Source organism: Engraulis encrasicolus, chromosome 4 (genome assembly GCF_034702125.1).
Source record: "Engraulis encrasicolus isolate BLACKSEA-1 chromosome 4, IST_EnEncr_1.0, whole genome shotgun sequence".
NCBI lineage: Eukaryota > Metazoa > Chordata > Actinopteri > Clupeiformes > Engraulidae > Engraulis > Engraulis encrasicolus.
Genome location: NC_085860.1, coordinates 56,622,012 through 56,636,889, shown reverse-complemented (window position 1 = coordinate 56,636,889; position 14,878 = coordinate 56,622,012). Strand labels below are relative to the sequence as shown.

The 14,878-nt window shown below is 39.3% G+C and overlaps 1 protein-coding gene across 1 annotated transcript; it reads right to left on the bottom strand.

Annotated features, from left to right (window-relative positions):
• Positions 1–1,610: 1,610 nt before the first annotated feature.
• On the bottom strand, positions 1,611–6,322 carry ppib (peptidylprolyl isomerase B (cyclophilin B)). The gene is made up of 5 exons (XM_063197758.1): positions 6,052–6,322; positions 4,807–4,920; positions 4,623–4,716; positions 4,127–4,311; positions 1,611–2,445 (listed from the first exon to the last, which is right to left on the bottom strand). Exons 1-5 carry the CDS (start codon positions 6,184–6,186, stop codon positions 2,323–2,325), a joined length of 651 nt encoding a protein of 216 aa, XP_063053828.1. The 5' UTR covers positions 6,187–6,322; the 3' UTR covers positions 1,611–2,322.
• Between the last annotated feature and the right edge of the window lie 8,556 nt (positions 6,323–14,878).

Genomic DNA, 14,878 nt, shown 5'->3' with positions numbered 1-14,878 from the left:
AAGGTCCCATGTTCAGCTCGATACGGAACCCCTACTTTTATCTCTAAATTCTGAAAAACAATTCTGTATTTCAAGGGGCTTGTGGGGGGCCAGAGCCTTGCTGTCCAAGGGCCGCATTTGGCCCCAGGGCCGCCATTTGAATAGCCCTGCTATAGGCCAACGCTTCAACCAAACTAGCATATTGTTAAAGGACAAGTGCAATATTTTGAACTTTTATCCCCTTTTCTGAATTGTCTTCAATGAAGTAAAGTGGTCCTCACCAATTTTTTATATTTGTTGCTGTCATTGTTATTGGGCTAATTTGGATTTTGTTTAATCTATGGAAAATCTGTTCTTAAAACCAGCCTAAACATTTTCTTCCAAGAATGTGCCACTCGCCAAGTGTTAAGTGGTGGCTTCTACCGTGTTTCATTTCTTTTTTCTTTTTTTGTAAATAATTTTTTTCTGTAATTCTCAAAATGGCAAATAAAAAAATAACAGAAGCCATATTTTGCTTTCAAACTTGTTATGGAATGCAAGTGAACACCCCTAATCACTTAGTGAGTTGCATACTTTCGAGAACAAATATTTAGGCTAGTGTTAAAAACAGATTTAGACATACCCATAGATGGCCAATATAAAGCCAAATAACGGAGACGGCAGCAAACATCCAAAAAATGGTGAGGACTACTCTACATTTTGGTAAAATGGTTTTATCATTTTCAACACACAACCAGTCAAACACTTCAGTATATTGACTTTAATTTTGATGACACCATGTTGATGTCAACTACATGTCATATTTAGGTATTTTATATTTCGTGAAATAAAAACCCCACACACAAACAAACGTTACATAGACCCACTTATACACTTTTGTGTTAAGAGTTGTATACTGTCTGGGTTGTCTTTTGCTTTAGTTGAATACCCTGTACTGTAAGGTGCAGTTCTGTAATGTACGGTAACATTGGGGTTTTGTGAATATGTACATTATGTGAGACAAAAGTTTCTTCTCTTCCCAAAAGCTGCAGTGTTTTAAATAAAGCAGCAATTGTTTTATGCTCTAACAGTGTTCTCATTTGGCATTAAGTAAGGTTTTGACAAAAGATTTACGTTTTTATAGCAGGGTTTTGGTGGGTAGGGTTTGCATTTGGCATTAAAGTGAACGTTTTATTTTAAAGTGTTCTATGTTCACAGTTTCAAAACTGAGAAATTCTGCAAGCCGGAACTGTCAAGTAAATTCCATCCTCATTTTCATGTTGAGGTCTGAGAACATTGCATCTTTTAGTGCCATTTTCTGCAAATAAATTGTGACAATATTTTCATTCAGAATTCAGAGGAAATGCCAGTAGTTTATAGAATGAAACAATGTTTCATTTTACTCCAAGACACACCTATTGATAGTAAAATCAGAAAAACTGAAATTAAAAGTGGTCTCTTATTTTTTCCATGGATGTATATGAAACCAATTAAGATGTAAACAGCTTGAGTAGCATTAGGTAGGAAGCATTAGCATTAGAGTAGGTAGCATTTCATTATTGCAGGTGATAAGTTCTGCTTTTTTAAAATCCCAACTCCAATATTATGCTGAAATGCCAATAACCCTACGGTACAAGCAACAAAAACACATCTTCCACATCCAGCCATTTATTTGTAATCAACACAGACCAAATGAACATACCATAATAAACATACCAAAAAAATGAATCCACCTTAACTTTTTTTATTCTGGTTTAAAGGGTCTTTCATGTGATACAATTCAGTAGCTGTTAAACTGTGCCAGTGACATTCATCAGCCTGATCAATCACACAGTGCCCGCAGCGCGCGCGCGCACACGCACACACGCACGCACACGCACGCACACGCACGCACACGCACGCACACGCACACACACACACACACACACACACACACACACACACACACACACACACCAAAATTACACACTGACTGCATACATCTTGTGGTGGTTGTATCAAAACAGTTGAAGAACAAATTGTTACGAGGGAGACGGGAGCGATGCCAGCATCAAGAGCAAAGCCAGTGGATACTACTGGACATGTTAAGACTCTCTTGCTTCAAGACAACATACCCAGGTATGCGTTTAGACCCGCTTTCTTGGAAATCCCCTGAGGTTCTGAAGCAAACTATACATTTTTTCAGTGAATACTGAAAAAAAAAGTCCATTCACGAACCACAGCCTTCCAGAACATACTAATGGTTAAAAAGGGTCCCCGAGTATAGATATCATCTGGCCCACAGAAAAGACCATAAAAAATTGTAGCACATAACAGGCCCCCACCCGCTCCCTCTCCCCCAAAGAAAGTCCCATTTCCCTTACATTACTCTTTTGCAACAGCAAAAGGCTTATCTACATCCAATTTGCCACTATCATGGATGGTGACATCTTTGAGGGGCTTATCTCTGCCATCAGTCTTGGTTCCTTCGATTTTCCGTACCACATCCTGTGAAAAGGGAGGAAAAAGAAAGCGCACATACAGCGCCGCCAGTTAGTATTGGCACCCCTTCATTTTATTTACAAAATGTGCAGTATATCCATAAATAAATGAAAATATAAGCAACTTTTACCAACAGGATCTTTTAATTGAATGTCCTAAGATATTTAGAATAGCAAAGTATTTTTTTCCAAATGAATTTTGTAATTTCAAGTAAAAACATGAAAAAGGGCATGTCCATGAATATTGGCACCCCTCCTCAACAGATTGGTCTCACACCATTAGACAGCAAAAGCAGCCTAAGGTTTTGGTATTCATCTACGAGCTTCTTGCACTTCTCTAGTGGCATTTTGATGTGTGCATTTGGATGTGTGCTTTGGGTTTTTGTCTTGCTGGAGTGAACATGATCTTCACCTCAAACCAAGTGTTCTTGCACATGATTACACATTTTCCTGTAAATGATGATACCTGTGATGCCTGTCATGATACCTGTGATATGGTCAAAGCCTCCAATACCTAATGTATCAATGGGGTGACATAATATTATAGATCTGACACCGTGCTTGATTTTTGGTAGGGTGTCCTTTTCCTTAAAGACGTTCTTGCAGAATATGCAAACATGCTGTTTGTGTGCATCATTGAAAAGCTGTACTATGGCTTCATCTGACCTTAAAACATTCATAAAATGACTGTGCTTTCCCTGTATTCTCTTATACAGACTTCAGGTGTTCCCTTTTATGACTTTCATGAAGCAATGTGGTCTGCCTTTGCCTCCAACCAAAAAACAAAACTTTGTATAGTGTTTAACTTGTGATGCTTATTGAAAAAACTTCCCAAAACAGTTCAAAGTTGACCTTCAGGTCTGTAGATGTTAGACCCTGTGTTTTGTCATTATTTGCACCGACTTCCACAGACTACTATCATCATTTCTTCCCTTAACCCCACATCCAAGGATGATCTTAACAGCTCCCTGTTTGGCAGATTTCTGAATAACACATCATAGTGTTGGAAATGGTATACTAGGGTCTTTTAAGATGACCTTTTAATTATTTGGAGGTGTTGTTTTTGCCAATTATTGTATTTGTGGTGTCCTCAGGCAGCCCATCTGTCTTCACATTTGTCAAAGACGCACAAGATGTAACAGGTGGTTATTTAAAACACAAATATAAAAAAATCCTTGCCTAATTCATGTCCTATGGGCAAAAGAAATTTGTCAAAGGTGATTCCCATTTGTTATCTACCATATTTGAGTCAATTAGGTTTCCACAATGGAATCCAGTAAAGGGTGTCAATACCAATGATTCCAGGAGCTTTACCTTCTTCAGTTTTTTCCCTCTCGTAATTTAGTATTCATTGCTGTTGATATTTTTTAAATTTAGCATCAGCCACAAGCTATCTATAGAAAAATCATGGTTGACCTTATTATTTGTTGTCTGGAGATATGTCCCATAATGTGCTTAAGCTTCAAGGGTGCCAATACTAACTGGCGGCACTGTATTAGCCATTACATTATAATTAGCAGACGCTTTTATCCAAAGCAACTAACAGACATTGCAGGGTATTGGTTACAGTCCATGGAGCAAAATTAGGGGCCTTGCTCAAGGTCACTTCAGTCAAGGAGGGGAAAAGAGATTGATATGGGTGGGTATTAAAAAATATATAAGTACAAATCATTTGTGTGTCAACTCACCATGCCCTCAAGGATTTTGCCAAAAACGACGTGTTTCCCATCAAGCCATGGGGTCTGCACAGTGGTGATGAAGAACTGGGATCCATTGGTGTCTTTGCCGGCGTTCGCCATGCTCAGCCAACCAGGTCCATAGTGCTTCAGCTTGAAGTTCTCATCAGGAAAGCGGTCTCCATAAATGCTTTTTCCTTCAAATAAAATTTGCAAAAATGTAAGTATAAAGTTCATGAGTCATTGTCAGCAATTGCTGCCATTCTTTATAGTTAAGCACAATAGCCTACTACAATAATATCCCTTTCTCGACCTAACCAGCTCGTCCTTTAAACTGGACTTTTTAAAAAAAAGATTGTGTAAGTCAAATGATTATCAGTCATAAATGACTGATCAGCCACAAATGACACACAAATTACTGAATACATTGTAATTTTACTGATGCACTTCTCAACCACTACAACCCTGCAACTTCCAATAACACCCCCCACCCCCCATAACAACTCACCTCCTGTGCCATCTCCTCTGGTGAAATCTCCACCCTGAATCATGAAGTCTTTGATCACTCTGTGGAACTTGCTGCCCTTGTATCCAAAGCCTTTCTGTTGAAGGACATTTAAACAGTTAGTAATTGTATACATTTGAATGTCACTCGTGCGGTTTTAGGGAAACAGTTGCTGTTGGTGTCTTACCTCTCCAGTTGCCAGCATGAGGAAATTGTCCACCGTTTTAGGCACAGTCTTCCCAAATAATCCAATTACAATTCTACCAACTTCGTCATCGCCAATTTTCATGTCGAAGTACACCTGTAAAGACACAAATCCTTATTACAGCCAGTGTCAGAACACCACAGGGCCCATGAGTTATGGGCTAGAAGTGCAGCAGCAAATTGAAGGCCCCACCATCAGGTCCAATGCCCCCCCACCCATACACACACAAAATCAGATTATATACATGGGGCCCTGGTGACTCAGTCACACTTTTACCTACACCCCACCACCCTCCTAATGAAGTTTAAAACTGACTTGTGTGTATCATTTGTATGTCTGTGACCGTTGTATCTGCCAGTATAATAAAAATATCTTGGAAATGGTCTAGAATGCAGCAGGTAGAGGGAACACGTCAGCTGCTTGGGCTAAAGTCGCTTGTATTTCGGATTTGTGAGCTTTTTCTGTTTACATTTCTCATCTGCATGTTAAACACTTCTGCAAACTGCGTTTGCGTTGTCCTTGCGCATGCGCAAGACTGAAAGAATCCCTGATATTCTGCATGCGTTTTTTCCAACGTGGTTGTTGATACTAAGTGTGTGGCTAGATGAGACAGTAGGCCTGCCTATGCACCGAAACAAAGCAAAATAACAAAACATTTCACACAGTCTTTGGGTTACAGTCACAAGTTAACATTCAAATGCACCACCAAAATCGGGACTCTTGCTAATACTTCGTGATACGCATGTGCAGACAAACTATTGTAGTCTGTCCAAATCGTCTACCTACAGGCCCCGTTTGACTTTTGAGACGTGGCTCTCGTCTGGACCCCGTGACCTGGGCGCGACATTACATTCTGATTTCCGGCAGTCGGCTTTTTTGTTAGCGTTCCCGAATTATTTTCAAAGGAAATAAAAACCGGGGCAGTATAAACACTCGGCCAATACCAACATATCTGCAGCGAGAGTAGAAATTACACGACATGCATTTTCAGCGAAACCTGAAAAAGCTTGGCGCGTGCGGGAAAACGACAGCATCCACAGCATCAATCTGCATTAGCAAAGTAGCGAATGTATCAATCCATGAAACACATTCTAGTGCTGAAGCCTATGTAGATACGTCACTTAGGAAGTGTACAATATTTCATTACCGTGTAACAATAAGTTAACTATGGATTTATATGACTAAATGCTATCGTGCTAGAGTGGGCGGTCTAAGCATGCAGTTTACCTTTGCGGTGACTTTCGGGCCTTTCTTCTTCTCATCGGCATCTGAACCATTTGGGAGGAGAAGAAATACCAACGACCCAACGATAATGGTAACAGCAAGTAGAAACTTCATCCTCCTCTCACAAACTCGAACCATGAAAAAAGATTGTCGGTGGATAGTACGTGGTGTATATCTAGCAGTCTGCAGGGCAGTAGGAGGAGGGAAATTCAGGACATATGAACACTTCGCTGCAAATCTTAACAGGGATAGGACCACCTGTGCAATGATGTTTCTGAGCGGCCAATAAGAATGTGAAACGCGTAAAAATGTGGGTTCAGAGAACGAACGGGGAACTGTGAAAAAGAGGGTGTGAGGGTGGAGCCAGAGATGGCACTGGGTGGAGCGAGAGTGGAACTTCCGTGTACGCGACAAATCCAGCTGGCTGCCAGAAGGACTGCAAAAATGGAATAAAAACAATGCTAAATGGCTATTGGTCTAAACTGCTGCCATTAATAAAATATTGCAGCTTGGTAGTTTAAATCAATGAACCACAATAAGCACTCGAGTGATCGTACGTTCCCTTCGGCGTCTTATGGTTTTCGTATAGGCTAGTGACAATGGCCTCAACATTTTGAGACACCCCTACCGGAGGTAGATTCTAGAACAAAACCCAATAATGTTTTTCCTCATCTCTAAGGTGTCCCATACATGAAAATGATTCTTGGCCAAAGTGATTTTAATGCTAAGCCTAAAAGTTTTACACATTTCCATATGCACCTCCAAACAATCCAGCAAAAATATGACTTCTCCGTATGGGAGTAACTATATAAAAAATCATGCAGAAAATTACCAAAAGCTCTGAGATCTTAGAAAATTGGTATGCTTATGCCCAGGGGCTACCTGCACCAGATAGAAGTGGTTGAATTTGACCATCTTGATGTATGAAGGAGATATAGGCCTAGACATTTAATCACACATCTAAAATAGGCGGAAAATGAAAAAATATATATTTATACAGAATGTCATCATTTACATTGTAATTGCTTTGTCAGGGAATGTCATATGCACAGGTGAGATTGTGCTGAATCCAGCAATACCTCATATGTATATCTTTTCTGAATAGCCTATTAAAGATGGCATATCGTGCAATGGAGGTGCCCAGAATGAAAAAAATCGAAAAGGACTTACAGGACCTATTTCAATGCACTTTAGTGGTGACAGGAATGCTCACAATTGTATTACAGTATATTACAGTATAATAAACTTATTATTAGTGTGTGGTGCTATAGATTATGCTTGATAGAAGAATCAGATTAGTGTGAAAATATATTTATCACTAGTGTATATACAGTATAATATATGTATATTGTATATATGTATATTGTATATATGTATATTATAATATATGTATATTATAGGCCTACAGTATGTATACAGTATATATATATATCATTTCTTGCATATCTGTAGACATTGTTAAGCTGGAAAATGCAGTGACTCCACCTACTTCCAATGCCTTGCAACTAGCTCATCAGAATTTTGCATCACTCTTTTATTTATTTACTGCATTTATTTATTTGTTTATTTTTCTTGCATCTGTAGGCTATTGTAAAGCTGGAAAAGGTGAGATTGTGCTGAATCTAACATTACCTCATATGTATATATTCTCAACATTGATGATGGTACATCGTTCAATATATGATGTGTCCAAAAAAGAAAGAAAATGAACCAGTCCATTCCATAGATATGAAAGTTAAAAGGCTGGTTAATTAATTAACCGTAGTGGTGCTCTGTAGCCTAGTATATATTTACGTATAATATTATTAACCAATACAACACAGCGAGGGAACTATATGGTATAAGGATATTTGTTCTTAAAACTTCCTTACAATAATATAGCGTACCAGAGATACACTGCACAATATACCACTAATGTATACAGGTATCGTAATGGCATTGATAAACCTAAATCAATAAAATCTATCAATCAATCATAGTACATCATGACACAAAATTGTCATTCAATGTCCTAACGATTAGAGAAACAGAAAAGAGAAGAATGCATTATGTACTGTACTGTATCACTAAAGGCAGATGAGAATAAAGCTTTTCACATTTCTTTTTAAAACAAGATACTATCGGGGCAGTTCTAATTTGGACAGGAAGCTGGTTCCAGCGTTTTGCATAATGACTAAATGCCATCTCACCCTAGATCTAGCCAGTACAGGGAATTTAAGTTCATTACATTTCCCTGACTCTTTTATCAAATGGCTACATTCACTGTGTGTGGAAAGTACAGAGTGCAGGCTTGAACCCTATATAGGGTTATAAGAGTTGAGCATGAAGATAAATACTATGAGAAGATATGTGTATTCACAAGCTTCTTAAAAGTTGAGAGGGATGACCAAACTCTTGTATCAGCTGGTAACTTGTCAGACCATTGGGATTACCTTGTCAGAGGCCAAGGCCAGACTGTTGGTGATACAGTATTGCGAAGCAACATTACGTTTTAGTGCAGCCTCAGAGTTTACGTTTTAGTGCAGCCTTCCAGGAGAGAATTGCACTAGTACAGAAGGTACAGAACCTGAGTGGCATATTGTGTCAGGTACAGTCTGATTTTCTGTATATTGAACAGTGCAAAAGAGCATCAGTAATTTTAGGCGGTGTATTCAGAAAAGATGGGCAGTCATAAATAATACCACCCAAGTTTAGGTAGCGTTTTCTGGGGTAACGGTTGACCTCATGTCCTGCTTGATATAATGGCAGATGGTGGTGGTGTTGCTTCATCCATGTAGCCAGGTCTGAGAGACAGGCAGATAGACACATAGACATTGCAAAAAGGTGGAACCAAGACAATGCATTAGAGGTGGGCAAACTCGGGCCCAGGGGCCACATGCGGTCCACTGAGCCATTTCATCTGGCCCACAAAGCCTTTTAAATCCAAAGAAGTACCTTCTTCAATAGTTAAAACGTCTATAGTAAGTCTATTGAAGAAAGTACAACATGGTCCTTAGTACATAAGTACATAGACACAGTAAAACTCACTAACATAAGTTTAACACATTGGCTAGACCTCTATGTGAAGTGGGTAGGAATGAATTATGTTTTTTGGGTTTTTTTGTGGTTTGGTGGTGGACACTTTGTGAGTGATGTTTGTGTGATATGTGCAAAAGTGTAAATGGAAAAAAAAATCCAAAGTACCATACTCACACCTAAAATTAGAAAAGGAGAGGGTGTTGCAGGTGTGAGTTAGAAAAGGAAAGGGTGTTGCAGGTGGGAGATTAGATCACATCTAAGGTCACATCTAAATTTGCCGTGTACAGGTTTGAAATTATGTTATGTCAGTATACATCACAGTATTTATCATTATTGGCACAGGCATGTTGCCTGCGACATCTGGCCCTACGATCCATATTCTACACCCAATGGGGCCCTCAGGCCAAAATAATTGCCCACCCCTGCATTAGAGCATTAGAACACCCTCATTTTCCCAGTTATTTATTGTAATTCAAGTTGTAGACATTAAATGCATAGCTTGAGATGGTACAAAGGTAATTAGACATCTAGAGGTGTAAGAGACGTTCTGAAACATTTGATCAGTAGTGTACACGCAGAATCTATGGAGTTATCTGCTGGACAGACAGGTGTTTATCATCAACATAGCAGGGAGCAGGGTGAGTGGACAACATTGCCCAGTGAGATGAGATAAAGATGGCAAAAAGAGGGGGGGCTAGCACAGAACCTTGGTACCCCTGAGAGGATTTGAGTTGAGGGGTCTTGACCATGGCACATTAAAGGAATGCCCAGGTCTGTACCTCTGATGCCTTGTTCCCAATTAATTGTATTAAGCCTACATTTAGCAAATGGACCAGGATAGATAACGTCATTACTCTTCTGACTTGCACTTTGGTTGGCCCTTTCTTCCAGGTCCAGCCAAACCTTTTGCTTAGCTGTAGAACATGATGTGGTTGCTGGATTGAAGTCTGGTGTATTTGACACACTGTTATTCCCCTTAGTTTAACATACATACCCTAGCCTTACCTTTCCTCCTATTTGCCAAAATTATATTATAAAAAATAAAACTATCTGCAACCGGATGAAGAAAAGTGTGAGACATCATAGTTCTTTACTTGGTCAATCCAGCCATAGGGATTAGTCGTCAGATGACATGGTAAGTTAAGTGAAATGTCACCAGTAGGCTACAGATATGGTGCTTTATAACTTTACTAACATTTAATGGCAGAAAGTGGGTTAATCAATTTAAAATAAAAGCTATGAAACAAATAATTCACTGAATTCAATTCACTAACATGTGACATGATGGTATTAAGCCACACCTGAGTGATGTCAGTAATGCCTGATGACCTGTTGATGAACCTGTTGAAGAAGCTGTGCATGGATCTTTGAACTTTTGTATTCACTGAATATCATTCCCCTCCCTGTTTATTACAGTAGGCTCATGAAATAAAAGGCCTTTGCTTCCTGCTGCCAGGCTTTGGTAATACACATAAGTTATAACATTTGTATGTAAACATAAAAACATTTTTCACAAGTCTTTATTGGAGTCACACTACCACCGCCCAGCACCTCCTCCCTCCCTCCCTCCTCTCTATAATCACAGCAGACCTGGTTAAAGCCCATTCACTGGATGGACATCACCAAGACTGCTGAAGACCTGCGCTGAAGTGGCTGAGCTACTGGAATATTTATTCAGCCCGAGTGTACATCTTTAAGGCACCAACTCTAAACACATTATGCCTTATCCCGGTCCCCAAAAAGCCACATCCAAAAGAGATAAACGACTTAAACCGAGTGGCCCTCCCTTCACATAGCATGAAGACAATGCTGTTACATACACTCAGACCGCAGTAAGTCATGCACTGGGTCTAGTACAGTTTTCATACCAGGAGAAGGTTGGAGTGGATCACATACCTATTGCACAGGACATAGAGTCATGTTCCTTTACTTTTCCAGCGCTTTCTACAACATCCAACCCTCCATTGGGAGAGAGGATCCTGGGTTTGGATGCCCTCCTAGTGTACTTGATCAGGGACTACCTAACAGAGTGGCCACAGTTTGTCTAACTGAAAGATTGCCTCTTGGACACTGTAGTATGTGGTACTAAAGCAGCCTAGAACTGTGCTCCCTCCTCTCTTGTTCACTTTGTACACGTCACACTTAACATATTTACAACACAGGCACATGCCACATGCAGACGTTCTTGGATGATAATGCAATTGTAGGCTTTATTAAGGCAGGAGGGGAATACAGGAGTACAGGGCTTTGTGCAGTGGTGTAATGCATGCACCTACAACTCAACACTAAGACCAAGCAGATGAAGGTGGACTTTTGGAGGTATAAGCCCGCTCTGCAACCAGTCTCCATTGAGGTTGATGACATGGAGATTGTAAGCACATCTAAGTATTTCAGAGTATAATAAGACAAACTGGACTGGTCAGCCAAATGTGCAGTTTACAAAAAAGTACAGTGTTGACTATAGGCCTACTACTATAAACTCCTTAATGTTCTATGTGGATGTGGAAGCCAGTATGTGTCCTTTTCTATGCAGTGGTGTGCTGGGGAGGGAGCACAATGAAGAGGGGGTATTGGATGTCTTGCAAGACTGGTAAGAAAAGCTGGCTCTTTCATGGGAGAAGAACTGGAGAGCTTCATTTCGTGGAAGATAAAAGATCTCTGAACAAACTGAATAACATCCACTCTATTTCCCCTTCTATCTACCTGAAAGGAGTGATGCAATATTTTGATGAGCTAGTTGCAAGGCATCGGAAGTAAGTGGAGTCACTGCATTTTCCAGCTTAACAATGTGCAAGAAATGATATATACACTAGTGATAAATATATTTTCACCCTAATCTGATTCTTAATTCAAACATAATCTGTAGCACCACACACTAATAATAAGTTTATTACACTGTAATATACTGTAATACAATTGTGAGCATTCCTGTCACCACTAAAGTGCATTGAAATAGGTCCTGTAACTCCTTTTCGATTTTTTTTTTATCCTGGGCACCTCATGCATTGAACGATATGCCATCTTTAATATTCAGAAAATATATACATATGAGGTATTGTTGGATTCAGCACAATCTCACCTTTCCGTCAAGATATCATATGTGTGCATATGACATTCCCTGACAAAGCAATTACAATGTAAATGATGACAATAAATAACTTTTTTTCATTTTCCGCCTATTTTAGGTGTGTGATTAAATGCCTATATCTCCTTCATATATCAGGATGGTCAAATTCAACGACTTCTATCTGGTGCAGGTACCCCCTGGGCACAAGCCTACCAATTCTCAAAGCTCTCAGAGCTTCTGGTAATTTTCTGCATGATTTTGTATATATCTACTCCCATACGGAGAAGTCATATTTTTGGTGCTTTTTTTGTTCGGAGGTGCATATGGAAATGTGTAAAATTTTTAGGCTTAGCATTATAATCATTTTGGCCAAGAATAATTTTCATGTATGGGACACCTTAGAGATGAGGAAAATATTATTGGGTTTTGTTCTACCTCCGGTAGGGGTATCTCGAAAACGAAGGCCTTTTTGGGCCCATTTTCACTAGCCTAGTAGATCAGAGCCGTATATTCGTAGATGTTGTGTTACCGCCACCTACAGGATAACTTGCATGTCTCCTTGTCGCCAATTGACGAAAGCGTTATACCGGCTAAAAATGTCGGCAATCTGATATTATATCAGCCAGTCACTCTACTACGAATGAGTGGTCAACGCGGCATCTTGCTCTAGTGTTCATATCTATGGGACGTGTGTGTGTGTGTGTGTGTGTGTGTGTGTGTGTGTGTGTGTGTGTGTGTGTGTGTGTGTGTGTGTGTGTGTGTGTGTGTGTGTGTGTGTGTGTGTGTGTGTGTGTGTGTGTGTGTGTGAGAGAGAGAGAGCGAGATCTGCCTGTGCCTGTGTGAATGGAAGAGAGGGAGAGAGAGAGAGTGAGCGAGGAAGTGAGATATGCCTTAGACTGAATGTAGCCTATGTATGTAAGAGTGAGCTATAATATGTAGGCCTATCGATGTCTGTAATGTCTTGTGTGTGAAAAGTCTTTTTGTATTGATGTACCGGTAAATATGCACCTTAATTCCCCCCTGGGATTAAAATACTAATCTACTTTCAAGTGCGCATCTGGAAGAGGGCCCATGAGCATTACCCAGAGATCCCAAGTCCACTTGACCATGGGTTTCACATAAACACATATGCTGGGAACCTTGAACCACTATGGTTTTAGGGTGATGTAATTCCAAAAACTCTCATTGATGTCTTGGCAGAGGAGGACACAGATGAACATAACATGTCTGATGAAATCCATACAAATGTGAATGAAGATGAGGAAGAGAATGATGATGATAATGATGATTATTAAATGATGATTAAAAGTTCTTATTCACATTATACACTACTGTTTTACCATACAAACAATTCAAAACTTCTCATTTGATTAATTCCTTTTGTGTAATAGTACCATGTGTGGCATCCTGTTCACAGTCCAATAGGTGGTAACATTAGCTACTTTTGATGCTATTCACATCATACTTTCATTCATAGCAATTTTCAACTCAAGGTCAAACATATGTCAAATTGATGTCCATAGTCCCATGGTTATGCCTGAAAGTGTCTGAATGCCTGTAGAATGCCAGCAGACTATTGCCAGTAGACTACCTCCAAAGACAAAAGAATTACATTTTAATGGGGATGTCCTTTCTTTTGAACAATTCTGTGTACAATTTCCAATGCAACCGGCAACAATACAACAAGGTCTTAAAATGTCTCCCTCCTGCTTTCCTTTTAATGATCCAAAACTCAGCACCTGCAGTTACCACCCCAGCCCTTCCCAGTACTTTAAGAATTGGAGAAGATGATTTTACCAGTAAAGACATCCCTAACAAAGTCATACGTGGGCTATTCACATGTCACTTATTTCCTTACCATCAACGCAAAGACAATCCCCAGTATCATTTACTCTTAAGAACGTACCTACTCTATCCCTAAAACTACCTATCCCTCCAAAGACAAAAGAATTACATTTTTATTTTGTTAATAACATTTACCCCTCTAGGGAGCTCCTAAAACACAGATTTAACATTGAACTGAATAATTGTATATTTTGTGATGACACTGTAGAAACAACGGATCACTTATTTTTCCCGTGCTTGTATAGTAATACTTATTGGAGTGATATGTACGACTGGCTGTGTGAATACTTTCCAGACATTCCTCTCTTTGACTTGAACATAATTAAACATGGGTATTTACACAAAGATAAGAACATAGCTCTTACTCAATGTTATAATCTGTTTAGGGAAATTGTTCATGTAAATGTGTCAAAACAACTCCTGTACTGGTGGCATTTAAGAATGAAAGGTCTTTGTACCGGTACATTAGATCCCTTAAATATGTAAAGACTAAAAAGAGTATCCAACTCATTAATACACTTGAAGACAGCTTCGATATAATGTAATATAGCCCCCTATTCTTTTTTCATTTTTAAAAATCTTTTCTTTCTTTATTTTTGTCTTGTGCAATTATTATTTATTTTATTTATTTTACCTTATTTTGTCTATTATTGTCTTCTGTCTCAAGTTAGCATGTTTTGTATCGAAAATGTACAATAAAAAATAATAATAAAATTAAAAAAAAATCTCTGACACAGTGGCGTAGGCTACGTGACTTCCAAGCGGATTTGACTCAAAACTGACTCAAAACGCCCTCTATTGACTGTTTCCCATAAAAGACCTGAGTGTCGCTCCTTGTTAGCTCCACCTTCTTTGCTGAAAGGGCGGAGAGATAACCACATAAAAATCAATACGTCACTA

Bases quoted from the DNA above. Each gene is read 5' to 3' on its own strand.
- ppib (XM_063197758.1), bottom strand. From the start codon at position 6,186: ATGGTTCGAGTTTGTGAGAGGAGGATGAAGTTTCTACTTGCTGTTACC. The intron at 4,921-6,051 runs GTAAACTGCATG...GTGTCTTTACAG, and splicing joins GCCCGAAAGTCACCGCAAAG to GTGTACTTCGACATGAAAAT. The intron at 4,312-4,622 runs GTGAGTTGTTAT...TTTTATTTGAAG, and splicing joins CAGAGGAGATGGCACAGGAG to GAAAAAGCATTTATGGAGAC.